Raw genomic sequence first — 19,921 nt, 5'->3', positions numbered from 1 at the left:
TAAAGCTGTATGTCTACTCATCTCTTATCATCATCCGTCTTAAGATTGTGGCAGTCTTTAGGGTTGTGTGGCAGAGAGGACCTGGAGTCCTAACTCCGCCATTAATAAAGGCAATTAATCAATCAATGAATCTTATTACTGACACACAGAGCTCATGTGTGGATCATCCTTAGCGCATCATAAACATTCCTCTTATTCGATTCAAAAAGAGCCTATAAAGTTCATCCTTCCTTCATTAATTCATCATTAATTTAACTTGAGACATCATGTCATTGTTCATTCAATTCATCATTTCGTTTGAATCTAAGTTGGTGACATTTCATACATCACTAGAGCTTTGCTCAGTCTTGAAGTGATTTCATTGTACTATTTGTAAAAATAAAGTTGAAATACATTTCTGAGTTTAAAATTCACTTTTCTATTGTTCGAAACCCACTTAAAACTGTAGGTCCACTCATCTTTCCTCATCATACGTCTCATTACAAGGGCACAAGCCTAGAGCTCAGGTGGGCATCATCCTCTACAAAAAACTGATTTGGATGTGATTTTGATGAGCTTGAGGAATTATTATTATTGTTAAATGTCCATTTTTCCCCCACCAAAACCAAAAATTTGGTTCCGACCCAACAGTTGAGGTAATGAGACGGATTCATTGCCCACGCACAAGCCTATAACTCATGTGTACATCATCCTCAGCAATTAATGAATCATGTCCATCTTTCCCCCACCCAAACCAACAGTTTGGTTCCGACCCTGGATCATGCAAATCAGTAGTTTAAAAACCCAACAATTGAGGTAATGAGACGGATTCATTGCCCACGCACAAGCCTAGAACTCATGTGTACATCATCCTCAGCAATAAATGAATCATGTCCATCTTTCCCCCACCCAAGCCAACAGTTTGGTTCCGACCCAACAGTAGTTTAAAAACCCAACAATTGAGGTAATGAGACGGACTCATTATCCACGCACAGGCCTAGAGCTTATGTGGACATCATCCTCAGCAATTAATGAATCCTCGGATGAACCACAGTCTACGCATCCACGAAATCGCCTGTTATTGACCTCTCAGCTTCATTCCCACACCAACGTTGTCCGACAAAAAAGCAAAACTATGAAGCTTTGTCATTTTTCAGGTTGAAGAAGTCGCATAGCAGGGTTTGTTGTTTGATGTTAAATGGTGTAGATGGGTTTTCATGAAAATCGAAGCATGCTAGGATGACTGGTGAAAATCGCAGGCCGTGAACCGAGGGAGGATGACGTCACAATACTCTGCTACCAGGTAGGGTGAGGGTGGGAAGAGGAGGAGAGGAGGCCTCTCCACTTACTCGGTGACCCGTAGACGACGAAAAAAGGTCATTTCATGACTCCTCCTCCTCCAACCTCTTCTCGATCAACAGCAATCGACTCTTGCCGAGTCTTATTCGCATTGAACAAAGACAGATTGACCTACAGAAACATAGATACACTGAATTTGTGTGCAATATTCATTAGAACTGATCATCCCAGTTTTGAAGAGATATCTAATCATGTGGAATATCGAAACACTTTGGGTGCCACTTCAATATCAATTCCATATCCAGAACTTTTCTGAGAGCTTCGCTCGTTATTTTTATTTATTGATATACATAACACAATTCTCTAAAATGATCGTGTTTATATTTCACAGCTGGCTATACGTCATCTTATGAATTTCGGGGATGCGATATTTTGATTTTCCACATACTCACTTTTCTACTATCCACAGCTGTTTCAGCCAAGGATGAATTATCCTTTTAATGTCGTTCAGCGAGTTTTCTCAATGATGAGAGCAATCGAATCTTTATATCATAAACCTACTATGTTCCAAATTTCGTGAAAATCGTTAGAGCCGTTTTCGAGATACATAAATAACCAGATTTAAAAATAACCAGATATATAAATACAGAAATTGCTCGCTTAATATAATATGATTTGCAATAACGTCAAAGATACGCCTGAAATCTGCGTTTTTTTGTGCTTTCTCAGCTTTATCGAGAACAAATGAACAGAAAATGTTCAAATTCACTACAGAAGCTCAGCTGGGGTGTAATAATGTTGTGTTAGAAGAAATTTGAAATAACGCCAAAGATACGCCCAAAATTAGCGGTTTTTCGCGTTTCTCAGTTCTTTCATCAAGTGATAGACAGAAAATGTTCAAATTTGGTACAGAGGTTTAGCTAGGCTCTAAGAATTTTGTGATGAGGTGACTTCAATATTTCATCAAAGATACGCCTAAAATCAGCGTTTTTCCAACGTTTTTCTCAGCTTTTCTGCGTTTTCTCAGTACTTTGATTTTCTGATGGAATGAAGCATGCTCAAATGAAAAATGTAGGCGAACGAGGCGAGCCCGCTGATTTCATTTTTGGACGATCCAGTCGGGGGTCCAGGGGATGGAGCCCCCTGGCTAGACGGATATGGCGAGCGAAGCGAGCCTGACGGCTAGTATGTTTATATGTTTAGATGCCTATATGTTTGTATTTCACCGGATCTCGAAAATGACTCTAACGATTCTCACGAAATTCAGAACATAGTAGTTTTATAATATAAAGATTCGATTGCACTAGGTCTCATCCGTGGGAAAACTCGCTGAAGCACATTTAAAGGATTATTATTATCCATCCTTGGATAAACAGCTGATAATAACTATTTCATCGTTTGTTGGTGATGGAAGTGAGTGAGCGAGTTCATGTGTGTGTGACTGTGTCAAAATTATGACTCAGCTGTTGAACTTCTGTAATCATTCAATCAGGTACTTAGTGCCGGTTGCAAAAAAGCCGGGTTATTTTGAATCCTAATTAATTCCAGTAGATTCATCTTTTTGTAATGGTCTTCTCTGATTTAGTTCGCGTGAAGATAATCAGTATTAAAATTTAAGCGGCTTTTGTGCAACGGGGCCTTTGTGACGAAAATTTCTGCATTCCTCTGGGAATCAATCTCAATTTACTGTGATTAGATAGAACATTTCTGTATGAATGTTATTATAATTTTTTTCTTTCGTAATAATTTTTTTATGCTTTTGTGCAACTGGGCCTTTGTGAGGGAAATTTTTGCATTCCTCTGGGAATTAATCTCAATTCACTGTGATTAGATAGAACATTTCTGTATGAATGTTATTATAATTTCTTCTTTCGTAATACATTTTTCATGCTTTTGTACTCCAGAGCGAAGCTCGGTCCCCGATATTATTCATCTGATGTGTCCAATTTTTGTTTGATAACTCTCTAAGATATAAAATTTGTGGATCTTCATCATTCTAGGCTCTGCGAACTCGTACTCTTCACATCTATTTCATGGTACATATTTTCTTCTTTTCGTTACTCTCAACGTACTTTCGCGATCCATCTTAAGCCTTTCCTGTCACCTGGCTTTACCGCGACGTGACTTTCAGTTACCCTTAGTCTTTTCTTCTTTGTCTGCTCAACAGTTGCCTGCCGTTTCGATGCCATCCGATTTGTCACATTTTTAGTTGTTTTATACAGGTGAACCAACCTCACCCTTCATTGATTTCAAATGTGCGGAGTGTCCGTGACGTAATACTTGACTGGCAATACTTCAGAACCGATTATGCGGATCAAAATGAGGGAAAGGACCCTCACACTGTAGTATACATCGTTTCATTGCGTGGTTCATGCATGCATTTCAACACTGCAGAGAAGTTTACAAAATCGCATTCAGTGGTTTATTCCACCTAACGTTGTCATAAACATTCAACACTATCGATCATTCGGAGACATTGAGAGTTAGACTATTGTACTGTTGGACAAATACTATTGGACAATGATCCGATGAAAAATAGATCTACATTGTAGGGCTTCAAAAGGAATTTTTAATGATACTATAATCTTTCACTATCAACACTTTCAGAATATATGACTCGGGAGGAAATACAATTTGATAAAGTCTACTTTGTGAGAATAATATTAAGGCTGTGCAAAGGCTAGAAATAAACATTCTACTGGAGATACTTTTCAAAGTTTTTCGATTTGTATATCATCAAGCTATCAAAATGAGAAAGTTTTCTCGGGAAAATTTTTTTCCTGATCATTACTTTTTGAGATATGAGCGCCTAAAGTTCAAATTTTTGGAACAGAACATTGCAAATTCGGTAAGAGATAAATCCATGAGATTTGGAGGATTGATTCTCAATGGTATTGTAGATCTAGTGAAACGAGAATTTTCTGAAAATATAAATTTTTGATGAAGTTATTCAATTTACCAAAAATAACAACAAAAAGTTATTTTTGGTCATTTTTAGTATAACCTTGTCAAAAATTGATGTTTTCAGAAAATTTTTATTTGACTAGATCAACAATACCATGGAGAATCAATCCTTCAAATGTCATGTATTTATCTCTTACCGAATTTGAAATGTTCTGTCCCAAAAATTTAAACTTTGGCCGCTCATATCTCAAAAAGTAATGATCGGGGAAAAATGTTTTCCTGAGAAAACTTTCTCATTTTGATAGCTTGATGATATACAAATCGAAAATCTTTGAAAAATATCACCAGTAGAAAGTTTATTTTTAGCCTTTGCACAGCCTTGAGGCCTGAAAATTTTGTGAAGTGAACAACTACTAGACTTAACCTATTTCGGACTATGTTTAACCTCATCTGAATTTGGGAGAGGAATAGCACAAGGTTACCTCATTTTTTCTTTCCCTATCATTTTGATGATGTACTTTTTGTATGAATCAATAAAGAATAAAGGATTATGATACATGAATCTTTTCAGTTGTTGACCTTAACTGAAATCTACGAAGAAAAAATATTACCAAATGGAAGTAGTTCAAACAGTATAGGGTCTATTAGACGAAAAGAATCAACATCAACCGTTTAACGCAATGAAAATGTGATAACACTTAAATACTCATAAACCGGAACATCATTCTTGTATTAGTTGCTACGTAACATTTACATTAGGTACATTATGGGCTATATGTAGCTGCAGTCTCTTCCTTTTGATCTGAACAAAGAAGAAGCAGGTAAGGCAATAAATATCCGAGGAGATAGAGAGAACAACGCTTATGAAAGAGGTAACAGATAACAGATCTAGTTATGAATTCGTTAGTGCAGCGAAAGTTTTGGATTAACTAACAGTTCTTCGCTCGCTTGCAAGATCCGGCAAGGAAATCCGCACTAAACTCGTATAATGCAATCTGTGGTTTGTCTGACATGCATTCTCTGTAGTTAATCTACAGTTTGTTAAGACAGAGTTTAAGAGTTCGTTACAGTCAACAACAAGCATGTTGTGCTATCCACACATCAGCTTCGATAACAAACATTAGACGAGAATAACCTAATTACATGATTCCTTCTCTCACACTTTTGTTGATAACTGTTTCTATCTGAAAAAAAATATATAATGGACTGGAAATTTCCGTCTTTATTGGAGTTAAATCTCATCTTAATGTACAGACGGTCAACAACAAGCATGTTGTGCTATCCACACATCAGCTTCGATAACAAAGATTAGACGAGAATAACCTAATTATATTATCCCTTCTCTCATACTTTTGTTGATAACTGTTTCTGTTTGAACAAAATATATAATGGACTGGAAATTTCCGTCTTTATTGGATTTGGATCTCATGTTCATGAACAGACGGTCAACAACAAGCATGTTGTGCTATCCACACATCAGTTTTGATAACAAACATTAGATGAGGATAGCCTAATTACATTATCGCTTCTCTCACACTTTTGTTGATAACTGTTTCTATCTGAACAAAATATATAATGGACTGGAAATGTCCGTCTTTATTGGATTTGAATCTCATGTTCATGTACAGCCGGTCAACAACAAGCATGTTGTGCTATCCACACATCAGTTTTGATAACAAACATTAGATGAGGATAGCCTAATTACATTATCGCTTCTCTCACACTTTTGTTGATAACTGTTTCTATCTGAACAAAATATATAATGGACTGGAAATGTCCGTCTTTATTGGATTTGAATCTCATGTTCATGTACAGCCGGTCAACAACAAGCATGTTGTGCTATCCACACATCAACTTCGATAACAAACATTAGATGTGGATAACCTAATTACATGATTCCTTCTCTCACACTTTTGTTGATAACTGTTTCTATCTGAACAAAATATATAATGGACTGGAAATTTCCGTCTTTATTGGAGTTAAATCTCATCTTAATGTACAGACAGTCAATAAAAATCATGTTGTGCTATCCACACATCAGCTTCGATAACAGGCTTAACACACATTTTGATGGCTCAGGTCTGGTGTCAGAGTTTTCAGGTCGCAACTGATCAATTTCAGGGCCTCTGACATGACCAAACGACTGCTTTTTAGACAGACGGGACCGACGGCTTAACGTGTCCATCCGAAACACGGATATAACATTAGATGAGGATAACCTAATTACATCATCCATTCTCTCACACTTTTGTTGATAACTGTTTCTATTTTAACAAAATATCTAATGAACTGAAACATCGTTATTCTATTATGATAAAGTCAACTGCACGAAAATAGTACGATGGAAATTGGAACACATGAGTCCCCCCTCACTATCCAGCACCCACAGATGTTGCAAATTCGTCAGGTGTATTATAGAAATATCAATTAATTTTAAGGCTGTGCAAAGGCTAAAAAAAACTTTCTACTCGTGATATTTTTCCAAGTTTTTCGATTTGTATATCATCAAGCTATCAAAATGAAAGAGTTTTCTCAGGGAAAAAATTTTCTCCGATCATTACTTTTTGAGATATGAGCGACTGAAGTTTGAGTTTTCAAATTTGATTTCAAATTCGGTACGATAAAAATCCATGAGATTCAGAGGATGGATTCTTCATGGTATTGTTGATCTAAAATCTCATGAATCTGTTTGGAAATTATCATGGATTTTTAGCCTTTGCACAGCCTTAATTCATAATCAGCTGTGGATAACGTTTTCATGGATTCGTAACTCATCTGTTACAATTTCCATTGAACTATTGAAATGCGGTAGACTATGGTTCATGTATAGACTACTTATTTATATGAGTTCCATCAGGCTAAATAGGTTTTTTACGTAATTTCATCATTTGATTGAATATTCATTCGTATTTTTTTCGGACATTTCATTATTTATCAAAATTTGGGAACAGAATAATTTTGGGCTATGCCTGTTGTTCTATCCCGATCATATTCATATGATTTGTAATTATATCAACGCATAAATAAATAAATAAATTAGTGTTTCTCACATAGTTTCGATTAAATAATATAATATATGTTATTGATATGATTTTTTCAATGTTGTTTTCCATCACGAACTGCTTATTATTAAATCACTGTTAGTCGTTTTTTCTCAAATCAAAAAGTGATATGATTTTGATTTTGTATCTCTATCATTGATCTTCTTGATAATAGTTATATCAACCAGATTAGAATAATGTAATGTGATGTAGGTACTTAAAAAGGATTTATTTTCGTGTTTATTTATTTATTAATATACATACAATATATTTATCTGTAGTTGCCGCTATTGAATGTGTTGAGTCTACAAAGTTTCAATCTTGAATGTATCAAATCTTAAATTGTTTGTTCGGCTCTTCAAATTTCAATTCATAGAAAATTCATGTTTGTGTTGATTTTAGAATGGAAATGTGTCATATGATCATTGTCCCATTATCTAGATTATAATACATATAATTTAGTACAGATGTGAGGCCCTTTCCTCATAAATTTGGATTCAGACAAGACTTGAGGAATGAGATACATCGTACAACGCAATATTGTAAAGTATTGATTGAATTCCACTCATGCGTATTACAATATCACAGATTACAAAAGATTGAAGAGCGCTGGAACTCGACTGCATTACTAGCACTGCTGAAGAGATTCATATAACCTTTAAAATATAATATTTAAAGTTATTTTATATAAATATCTGAGTACTATACTTGTCTGAGAACTTACCTGCAGTATCGTCCAGACAATCATCAGTATTGTGTATTGTAGCCTGCAACAGAAACATTGGAGGTTATTTCATCAAGATATAATAATAATAATCATCCTAATAATGCACTTTTTGTGTAGTTGAGAAGTTGATATTGTGGTAATTATTCATATTGAATGAAAAAGACTAAGAAATTGTCAAAAAACCACAGATTTATTGATAATTAGAAAGACCGGTTTCGGTTATTACACAATTGTCATTGACAATGGCATTGACGTTTATCAGAGATTGACAATGGTGTAATAACCGAAACCGGTCTTTCTAATTATCAATAAATCTGTGGTTTTTGACAATTTCTTAGTCTTTTTCATTCAATCATAATAATGATTTTTTTAATTTTTTATATTGAATTTTAACATTTGTTCTGTTGATATTCGATGTAAAAATCATGCTTGATCATTCAATTTTGAATTCCATTTTGAACAAGTATTGATACAGTGCACACAGATTTTTACCAATCAGTGGACTACTAATAACCTATATTTCAGTTTTTCTGCATCATTAGTTGGTAGTCCCAAGCAATCTTTTATAAATTCTACAACCTTTTCAAGACAATATACACAGTGAATTTATCAAGCAATCTTTCACAACTTGAGCATGCTTCCTTTATAAATTCTACAACTTTTTCAAGACAATAAACACAGTGAGTTTCTCAAGCGATCTTTCACAACTTGAGCATGCTTTCAAGAGCCGTATGCATTTTTCAACTAAATAAAAAATCTGATGTTCAAAAACATAAATGTGTCTATTATTGATACCATAACTTTATCAAATTCACTAGCTCTCCAAATAATGTTTCACCTTATTCTATGTGAAATCTAGTTTGAACTAGAAAAGTATATGAAGGAGCTAGACTCTCAGAGAATTTCTCCAAGTTAATTATCATGATGCTTAAGTTTAACATGACATTGGCATACAACATGATTAGGTTACTCGCACATTAGTATTATCACAGAGAAAAATCTACAACATATTGTCTGTGGTTTTTTGTGGTTTTACCGAAGAGAAATTAGCCTTGGTCATTACATCAACTATACTTGATTCCATAGACTAATCAAATGAATAACTTTTCAAAAAGTGAAAAATCGTATCTTCGTTTCTACAACTACATCTTCGTGAATATTCAACAAATTACTCAATTCCATCCTAGGTCATTACATCATCTCAATATACAGAGTGGGTGAAAAGTCCGAGAACGGCTTAATATCTCATACACAAAGGTAATTTGACGGTGGGTTTAATTGGGGATCCTACTGAAATTGAAAATACTACTTTACTATGACTTCAAAAATCTGGTACGCCATCTTGGATCCGCCATATTGAATGCAACTTTGTTTTTTTTTAATAGGAAGGTGGTCATGCGATACATGATTTCGATCGGAATTTCAAGAAAAAATGAATAGCGGAAACCGCATATCGATATCTCAAACCGTTCCGAAGATATTCACATTATTAATCAATACTATACAAAGCAGAAAAGAGAGAAAAAAGTCCAAGAACGGCTTAATATCTCATACACAAAGGTAATTTGACGGTGGGTGTGATTGGGGATCCTACTAACATAGAAAATACTACTTTACTATGACTTCAAAAATCCTGTCCACCATATTGAATGAACTTGATATTTTTGAATAGGAAGGTTGTCGAAGATTCATACGATCCATGAATTCAATACAGAATTTCAAGACAAAATGAATGGCGGAAACCGCACATCGATATCTCAAACCGTTTAGAAGATATTCACATTACTAATCAATACCATGCAAATCTGCAATGAATTACATATAAGTGATATTGATTGATAATATGAATATCTTCTAAACGGCTTGAGATATCGATGTGCGGCTTCCGCCATTCATTTTTTCCTAAAATTTCGTTTCGAAATCAAGTATTGCATGACAACCATCTTATTAAAAAAAATAAAGTTGCATTCAATATGGCGGATCAGATTTTTAAAGTCATAGTAAAGTAGTATTTTCAATTTGAGTACGATTTCCGATCACACCCACCATCAAATCACCTTTGTGTATGAGATATGAAGCCGTTCTCGGACTTTTTTCTCTCCTTTCTGTTTTGAATAGTATTGATATATATTATTAATTATAATTAATATATTTTATAAAAAATATATTATAATTAATAATATATAATATTAATTATAATATATTTTTTATAAAATATATTAATTATAATTAATAATATATAATATTAATACAATAATGTGAATATCTTCGGAACGGTTTGAGATAGTCTACCGATATGCGGTTTTCGCCATTCATTTTTTCTTGAAATTCCGTATCGAAATCATGTATCGCATGACCACCTTCCTATTTAAAAAAACAAAGTTGCATTCAATATGGCGGAACCAAGATTGCGGACCAGATTTTTGAAGTCATAGTAAAGTAGTATTTTCAATTTGAGTAGGATCCCCAATCACACCCACTGTCAAATTACATTTGTGTGTGAGATATTAAGCCGTTCTCGGACTTTTCACCCACTCTGTATATTATTGAGTTGATGTAATGACCAAGGATGGAATTGAGTAATCTGTGAAATATAAACAAAGATGTAGTTGTAGGAACGAAGATACGATTTTTCACTTTTTGAGAAGTTATTCATTATTTGATTAGTCTAAGGAATCAGGTGTAGACCGTGTAGTTGATGTAATGACCAATGCTAGTTTCTCTTCTGTAATACCACAAAAAACCACAGACATTGTATATTTGTCTCTGTGATAATACTAATTTGTGCGTAGCCTAATCATGTTGTATGCCAATGTCATGTTTAACTCAAGCATCATGATAACTAACTTTGAGAAACAATAATTTATTGTTTTTAATAATTTGAATAAAGTAGCCCATATAAGTGAAGTGATTTTATCTTCGTAAAAATTTTACAAACTCCCCAATTCCACCCTTTCAGCATGAGTTTCAAATTTGAGTTTGAAATTTAAATTTTTGAATTGGTCGATCGAGTATTTGCTATTGCGAAAGTAGTCCAGTACAATGTAGTGACTTGTTTGGAGTTGGTTTGCAAGGTGGGAAGCGGGTGGACGGGCGGGCGGACGGTGATGTGCTTGCCTGATTGAAGGCAGAGGCAAGAGGCAAGAGGCATCACCCACCAATGCACATCTGGGTCTCCCTCTTTCATCATGCCAAGCTCGGCTTACTACTGTTCACTGCTCACTAACAAGGGCGGATCAACTCTTGGCTAACTCAATCACAAACTGATATATAGCTGGGCACAATCGGATTTAGAAAAACTACTAGAATATACAGTCGAACCTCTGTATAACGAAGTCGATTATTCCGAGAAAAAATTCGCTGCCGAGAGGTATTCGTTATTGAGAGGTTCTGTCAAGAAAACTGCCACGATCCTATGGATTTTATAATATCGTATCACGGCGGTAAATAAATGAATATGGTACATAGAACGCGAACGTAGGTAGGGTACCTATTAGGCTAATATTAATATTGAAATTCGAAAATTTATGCTGTTGAAAAAAAACATGTTTTTTGAATATTAATATTGAAATTCGAAAATTTATGCTGTTGAAAAAAACATGTTTTTTGAATATTTGTAGAACGTGATAAGTAAGTAATCTCACCAATTTATTTCCAGAAAGCTTGATTTGTACTATTAGTAGAGTTTAATCAAAGTACTTACTCTGTAGCAATATTTTTCAACTTTTTACACAACTATTAGATGGAACGCAAAATACGGTTATTTTGTCAATAACTTCACTATAGATACTATAATAACTCAAATTTCCTATTTTTTGTTTTATATATTGAAAAAGTGAGTAATATCGGTTGAATTTTGCATTTGAATAAAACATCATGTTCGATAAACGACTCACATCTATTCAAACAGTCGCACATGTCTGGTACACTATTTTTCACTTTTAATCCTTGCCTGATAATTTTGAAAGCCTCTAGAACTTCTTGAGCTGACGGATTCTTCTCCTCAGGTTCGTCACAGTCATCATCATCATCATCATCATCATCATCATCATCATCATCATCATCATCATAGTCAGTTCAAAGAATTGAAATGTGTGACAAAAGCAAGAATGGGAAAGTCCAGTCGTTCACCTGCCTGGTCTACAATAATGACAAGCTCTTGGAATTCAATTTCCAGTAACTTGCATTCGATTTTCGACATGTGTTTCACCCTCTATTGACTGTCTACCACCCTATCTTCTTCCTACCTGAATTGCCATTATTTTTAGTCTATTGACCTTTCTGCTGAAACTAAAGAATTTCTTGAAAATGACAGTCTGCTTCCTATACACACTACACTTTGTATGTTGAAGTCATAGAAAACTTTGTTGTTGAGAGGTCCAAAATTCGTTAAATAGAGGTAAATAAGCAGCAAAAACTCTAAAATGTCATGGGACCAGGTAAAAATTCGTAGTGTAGAGGATTTCGTTAAGTGGAGGTTCGTTATAGAGAGGTTCGACTGTATAACCAAACTATTAATGAAAATGAAAATAATTCCATAACTATCCATCATACTGCTCCATCACACGGACGTAATAGTCTATGTGGGTTCTAATATCAAATCATATCAAAATTTTTATTCGCAATACAAACAATTGAGGGTCCTTCCAGACCCGAAGGTTTTTCAACGAATGCCCAGTTACAGAAAGAACAATTTACAAAAGATAAATAAACTTAGACAAAATAAATATAACACTTCAAAGATTTTAAGTATATATAGGTGCGTACAGATTTACGAGCCGCGAACACGAACAAATCACTGTTAATCAGCTGATGCCAAGCGTTTTATATCTGTATCTTACCGTTTATGTACAAATACAGATATAATCAGCTGATGAAAATGAATTGCTCATGTTCGCGGCACGTAAATCTGTACGCACCTTAAGATGAAAGAAAATAAATACAAATTACAAAAAGAAAATAAGAAATATACATCAGATTTTGATAGATAATTAATGAAAAGAGGGGAAATAGCGAAAATTTATACAAAGGAAAAGGGGAAAATTGTTTTACACAAGAGTAATAATACATTATTATCATTGAAGCAGGCGGCAGTGACAATAAAAGGAAAATTCATTTCATAATTGTAATTATGTTCTTAAAATTGTATGATACGTGAATAAATAAATTGAATTGAATTGAAATCCTCCGTGAATTCAGAGCCTTAGGGCCGTATGCAAATGCGCAATTTTAACAAAGTCTAACCCATCACTGGTTATAACTCGAGTTTAAACCGTATGCTGATTCCATCTGAAGCCAGAGAACGCTGTTTGGAATGCCTCAAAAGTAAACCAAATATGGGCTTTGAGTAAAATTTCAAAATCGGTAAATTAAATAACAATAATAATAGATATGGAAAAATTTCCAATAATATGGAAAATAAATACATTTCAAAATATGGGCTTTGAGCAATTTGTGCAAAATTTCAAGTTGATCAGTTCTACGTTCGGATCTGATGATGCCTCGATCGTGAATTTTCTATCCCGTCCATCTTATTTCGCAAAGTAAAATTTATTGAAAGTATAAAAATATAGAAATAGATAATGAATCGAATACTTTGACGTATGTTTTTCTCCTGGATGAAAACCACATAAAAATGTGGATTTTTGCAATGCAACTTTTGCATGGATAATAAGATACGATGATGTAAAGGTGCGTACAGACTATATTGTAACATACATGAATAAAGAACTATATTGTGAGGTCTTATAATGGCAGAGTTTGATTAGCAATGGCATTACTATCCTTGTCTATCATTCAACAAAGCGGATAGCGCTATCTCTTTCTCGCTTTGCTCTGTTGCCAGATCGTCTTTCAACAATGTAGAATTAATAATTAGTTAACAAAATATTTCATCTTAATTTAAGCGAACTTATTGCTTGGTAAAATACAGTTGATTATTTTAAACGAGAATGAACAGTTGATATTATATTAATAAACTTGTATCAGCTACCACCTATAGAAGGCATTGACGAGACCGAGGTTCGGCAACGTTGTTCTCCTATCTTTATCACTGCCATTATGACGTGGACCTTACTTTAGTCAAATCTAATGTAATCTTTCTCCAATTCCTTCTATTTTTCTCTGTTACCTCCTTTCCTTACAGCTTTCTCGCTTCTCTCTCTCTTTTTCTTTCTTTATTCTCCTATTCTCGTTTCTCTCATTTTGTCTTTGTCTCAAAGAGAACAAACAAGTAGCAAGTTGACAGTGAAGCGTGTCCCAGTCCTGGTTAGCTGACCAGAAGGAGATGGTTGAGTGCTTTTCTCTGCCCTCTTCTTCTAACAAGGTTATGACCACTTCTAAATGGGTTCACTAAACACACCGCACCAAATAGCCCTAATATTATTTCTCCAATAGATTTCATATTCATATTCATTTAATAAAATTAGTATAATTGATGTTGATGTTGTGAAATCTCTCCATAATAAGAGAACAAAGATATTATAGTGGAATTCGACAATATCTGTTTTCTCATCATATCCATTTACTTGTTAACCCTAAAGAGACACACTTACTTTATGCTAACACAGTAGACACACTGGGGTGTTGAACACCCCAATTTAATTTTGCATTTTTCTTTGAAAAATATGAAAAACAAGTACTTAGACCATACTTCATCATTTCTTAATCATTTTTGTTCCAAGTGCATACATAAATCAAAAGTAAAGCACTGCTTATCAATATTTATACTTATTTTAGAAGTACCGGTACGTATGTTCCGCCTAAGTGTTGGAGCTCCTAATCCGGTTTGAACGAATGGCTTGATCATTGCCAATGACAACTTCATCAAAAACTCACGTCTCTTCATTTTATTGTTTTGAATCTCAAGTTGTAGAGAATCATAGCATTTATTCCAATCTGATCCATCATCCCATACCACATTTGTGGTGACAATACAAGTAAATCTTTGTAATAAAAGTGTTTGATAAAATTCCTACGTAAAAGACACTCTGGGGTGTTAGACACCCCAAACGAAGAACAAGATTAGCTGATGACCTTGTAGAATGCTATTACTGACTGGAAGTGGTGGAGAGTAGTTGAAAATACTACAAAACTAATTCAGACTGGGCATAAATTCCCATCTGTTTGATATTGTCAACTGCAAAACAGAAAAAAAATCCCTGGGGTGTTAAAAAACCCCAGTGTGTCTCTTTAGGGTTAAGAACCTACTTTCAGAGTAAGGTTGACCTAACAAGTGTCGTGCTATAATACGAGACGTTTCGCTACAATACAGGATGAGTTATCCACTGAAACATGAAATCTTCCCTTCACTCAAAAATAAGAAAAATCACTCATCTTCAAATGCTTATAACTCAAGAATAGGAGGGAATTTCGCCAATGTGATGACCTCTCGTCAATATTACTATCATTCCTAACAGTTCAGACGATTTTAAATTTTGACCATTTTGCAAAAATCCTTTTATTTTCATGAAAAAGGCAAATCTCCCAGATTTAATTGATATTCGGGCTATGGGTAGAGGTTGACCTAACAAGTGTTGTGCTATAATATGAGATGTTTCGCTTTAATACAGGGTGAGTTATTCACTGAAACAGAAAATCTCATCCCCACTCTCAGATCTTTGAAATCTCTACTCCACTCAAGTGAGAAATCACTCATCTTCAAATGCTTGTAACTCAAGAATAGACAAGAATTTCGCCAATGTGATGACATAATATTATTATTGTTTCTCTCGTTAAGTACTTTTTCCTGAGAGTTTGAGCGATCTCTATTTTTGACAATTTTTACTAAAATCCATGATGGATTTCATGAAAATACAAATCTTCCAGATTTGGTTGATATTCAGGATAGAGGTTGACCTAACAAGTGTCGTGTGTGCTATAATATGAGACTGATACAAGTATCTTTTCGCCACACTGCACAGAAAGCTGCTGTTTTCCAGTCCCTACGTAGATCTGAAAGACATTGTTTGCAGACGACTCTTGTCTGAAGTCAGAACAGATTTCTTTCCGGCCTAGGCCGGAGAGAGTGCCCTTTCCAGCCGCTAACATGGAACTAAGAAAGGTGATCAAAAAACAGCTGATCAAAAAACTTTTTCATTATTCAATAATTGAAACATTTATAATAATATAATCTTATTGTCATTTGAAAGAATAAAAAAGTATAAACTCAACCTCCCACATAATTGAACATCATCTTTTAGGTTATTTAGACAAATCAGAATAAAAAATAAAAATACTTGGACAATTTCCTGATATTCAGATTACCTCAGATTTGCTAGAGCTATCACCTTCCACTTCTGCTTTCGGAAGTGCTTAGTAAACAACTATTCTCATATATATATTGTTTATTTTTGTGTGTGGCGAAAAATAGCGTTCGCACCACGGGCAAAAATGTTTTTCCGGCTCTCAATCTTTTCTAGTTTTCTAGGTTTCTTGAAAACCGATTTCGAACCGGAAAATCTCATTTTCTGCTCTAGGTGCGAAATATACTATGACAATAATACTGTATGGTAGTACACTTCCTAATCATTTCATCTTCTTCATTACATCTAAAAGAATAATAATTGCAACTTCTTGACTGAAAGAGGAACTGTTCGGAATGTGATTATTCCCTCACATTCCTCAACAAACCAGAGATATGTATTTATGTTGTAATTCCTCACGTAATAAAATGACGTGCAAACATTTTCTCTGAAACCTATCAATTTCATGTATTGTTGGTGACATCACGACAAATGCAGGCAAGTCGTTTCCGATTTCGAACCGGAAAATCTCATTTTCTGCTCTTGGTGCGAAATGTACTATTTCTCTATGGTACTATACAGAATGTTTTTCTGAATGGGTTCAATATCATAATTTGCTCGATGAGGCTGTTTTTACAGCAATGTTTACTGTTAACAGCATTCCTCAAGAATTCAAGAAAGGAATTTCATGTGCAGTAACAGCATAGAAATGCGATCATTCTGTATTACCTAACCATGAAAGATAAAACATCAGCTCACAGTTGAGTGGTTTGCACTTTAAACGCATGAAAAGCTGAGAAAACAGAATCTTCCACAATATAGTAATATGAAATTATCACAGGAACATCTGGATACGGTCCACTATTACAAGTATATTACCAAAGATATTATCACCCAGATTACATCATGGTTCAGAATGTCAGTAGTGTGATATATACACAGTAGTGAAGAGTACTAAATACTATATATATATATATATATATATATATATATATATATATATAAATATATATAGTAGTGTAGATAATGAAGCGTTGATGGCATATTTGTCTAAAATGTGTTTCACGGAATTATTAAACCAAAATAGCCTTCCCGTGTTTCAGATGCGCTCATAATCAAGTTTCATTGGCTTTTTTATGCCAGATTATGTACTGAGCTAATTCCAACTGTAATATATCTAACTCTCTATCACTCTCTTTCTCTCTCTCTCTCTCTATCTCTCTCTATAACTCTTTCTCTATCTCTCTACGACCTCAGATTTGATCCATTGCCACTAGATCTACAGTTCCGTTGGATTAGATAAAACAGTTGCTTTATGAAACAGTTTTATTTCTGAAACTGAGTTGAGTCATGGCTACTTTATGACTTGACAAATGTTTTATGTTTTGAATTTTTGAATTTTGACGATAAAATCATTATTTATACAATGTAAACTTTGACAACAATTTGTAAATAAAGAATTACAATTTCTCACGAGAGATAAGTGTCTTATTTGAGACACAAGAATAAAGTGTTTCATAAATTATGTTATATCTAGCCTTAATATATCGTAATGTTGAATTTGAATCAATAACATCAAATCAATTACAACATCTTGAGAATTTATTAGAAATTTTGTATTATAATTGTTCACCCCTCTCCACCCACAGACTCAACAGTTTTGATACGAACCTCTATAATCAATAAGAGTGGGTAGCGATCTGGTTTTGTGATCGCTCTGATAATATCGATAATATAAGTTAAGCTCCATGCGCTTGCTACTTCCCATGTGAAGGTGCGTACATATTTACGCGCCGCGAACATGAGCAATTCACTTTTAATCAGCTGATGCCAAGATTTTTACATCTGTATCTTACCGTTTATGTAAAAATACAGATATAATCAGCTGATTAAAAGTGAATGGCTCATGTTCGCGGTGCGTATATCTGTACGCACCTTTAGGGTGGCCACTTCAAGAGCCGAACTCCTCTAAATATACCATAAATAATATTTCCGGCGCTCTTTCCAATGGTAACACTAGTTTGTTTCAAAAACGGACAGAAATAGGTTATTTTCAATAAACAAGATTGAAGTGAATTTCAAAATCGGACGGCTGTAGACTACTTTGGTTTCAAAAACGGACATCTGTATTTTAAAACTTGGAATTTAAGCTATTTAAAACATGATATCATGAAGAAAGTAGCTCATATGACTTCTGAAGTGGTAATAAATTGATAAAAGAAATAATTTACTTTATTATGTGCAGTACAACAATCATATAGAAAAATGCTTGTGGTGGAAAATTTCAGTACAGAAAAATGTCCGTCTTTGGTAGAGAGTTATTTGGGAGGATATTTTTAATATTCTTTCCGAAGAATGGACATTGATATGTCCAAAGCTCCGCCAATTTATGTAGATGCATAACAATATAATTATTATCTATAGTTATTATATTACAAATTGCTTTTTCATATCATATACAGTTCAATAATTATTTTCTTAGTCTATATTATGTAAATTCATCTATAATTTTGCTGTATTTTAAGCTATTGTATATAAGTGTATAAGCCAGTATATATTGTAATCTACATAAATAAAGTACTCAATCAATCAATCTTTGATATTAGGTTACTCATTTGTTACCACACTCTGGATAATGCAAATACTCAGTATAGAAATCCGTCAATCATTCGGAAAGAGTTGAAAGAATACATTTTTCGCTGAACTCTCTCAGGAAATGTTTAGCGATTGAGCCATCAAACGGGGTTTATTTGATGGTGGGAGCCCGTGACAGGAAACAACATCAACTGATATGGATAAAAAAGTGGTAAGAAGAATGATAAATAAAAGCTCTCGTCTGGAATTCAGTAGTGAGAATAGCTATTGGAACGAATCAGATGTTGGCCGGTTGGAAGATCACATCTTTTGACTCGAATCAAACCGTTGGAAATGAGCAATGGGCAATGTGACGAAGACGACTGTGGGGCTTTTTTTCACTTGTGTTGCTGAAAATGCTTATTTCACGCTTTTGACAGGCGCAGGGTGCATGCCTTTCACATGTGATTTTCTACAGTTCGCTGAACCGGAAGAGCTACACCAAATTCACACCGTTCGGACAATTGCAATGCCTGACCACATGTAAGCAAACATAATAGTCCACCGATTCTCTTCACACACACACTAACACTAAATGTGCACAAGATCACTGCCAATGCACCTTATGATTGCTATGTCCTTTGAGAGCCATGAGATTTTTTGCAGAGAGGTTGATACCCAGACGGGGATAATGACACAGATGATGGTAGTTAAATGGAGTATATTTTTAGGTGGGTTCCGAACACACTTTTTGCGCTAAGGTTAATACCCAGAACTGTGCAGATATAATGGCATAGATGATGGTAATTAAATGGAGTATATTTTTAGGTAGGTTCCGAACCCACTTTTTACGCTAAGGTTAATACCCAGACCTGTGCAGAGATAATGGCACAGATGATGGTAGTTAAATGGAGTATATTTTTAGGTGGGTTCCGAACCCACTTTTTGCGCTAAGGTTAATACCCAGACCTGTGCAGAGATAATGACACAGATGATGTTAGTTGAATGGACTGTATTCTTAGGTGGGTTCTGAACCTACTTTTTGCGCTATGGTTAATACCCAGACCTGTGCAGAAATAATGGCACATATGATCAGATCGGAGTTGGATGGTCCTACATTTTCAGGTGTGTTCCGAACCCTCTGATTAAGTGGC

General features: G+C 34.5%; 1 protein-coding gene across 1 annotated transcript in view; it reads right to left on the bottom strand.

Annotated features, from left to right (window-relative positions):
* The window catches only part of LOC111045067, a 117,676-nt gene that overhangs the window by 77,572 nt on the left and 20,183 nt on the right, over positions 1–19,921 (bottom strand). The window contains exon 2 of the mRNA XM_022330374.2: positions 7,948–7,990. Within this exon, the coding sequence (XP_022186066.2) occupies positions 7,948–7,990 (43 nt within the window). The remainder of the gene's footprint in view (positions 1–7,947; positions 7,991–19,921) is intronic.

Source organism: Nilaparvata lugens, chromosome X, assembly GCF_014356525.2.
Source record: "Nilaparvata lugens isolate BPH chromosome X, ASM1435652v1, whole genome shotgun sequence".
Classification (NCBI taxonomy): Eukaryota; Metazoa; Arthropoda; class Insecta; order Hemiptera; family Delphacidae; genus Nilaparvata; species Nilaparvata lugens.
Note: the sequence above shows the minus strand (reverse complement) of the source record. Positions and strands in the feature narration are given on the sequence as shown.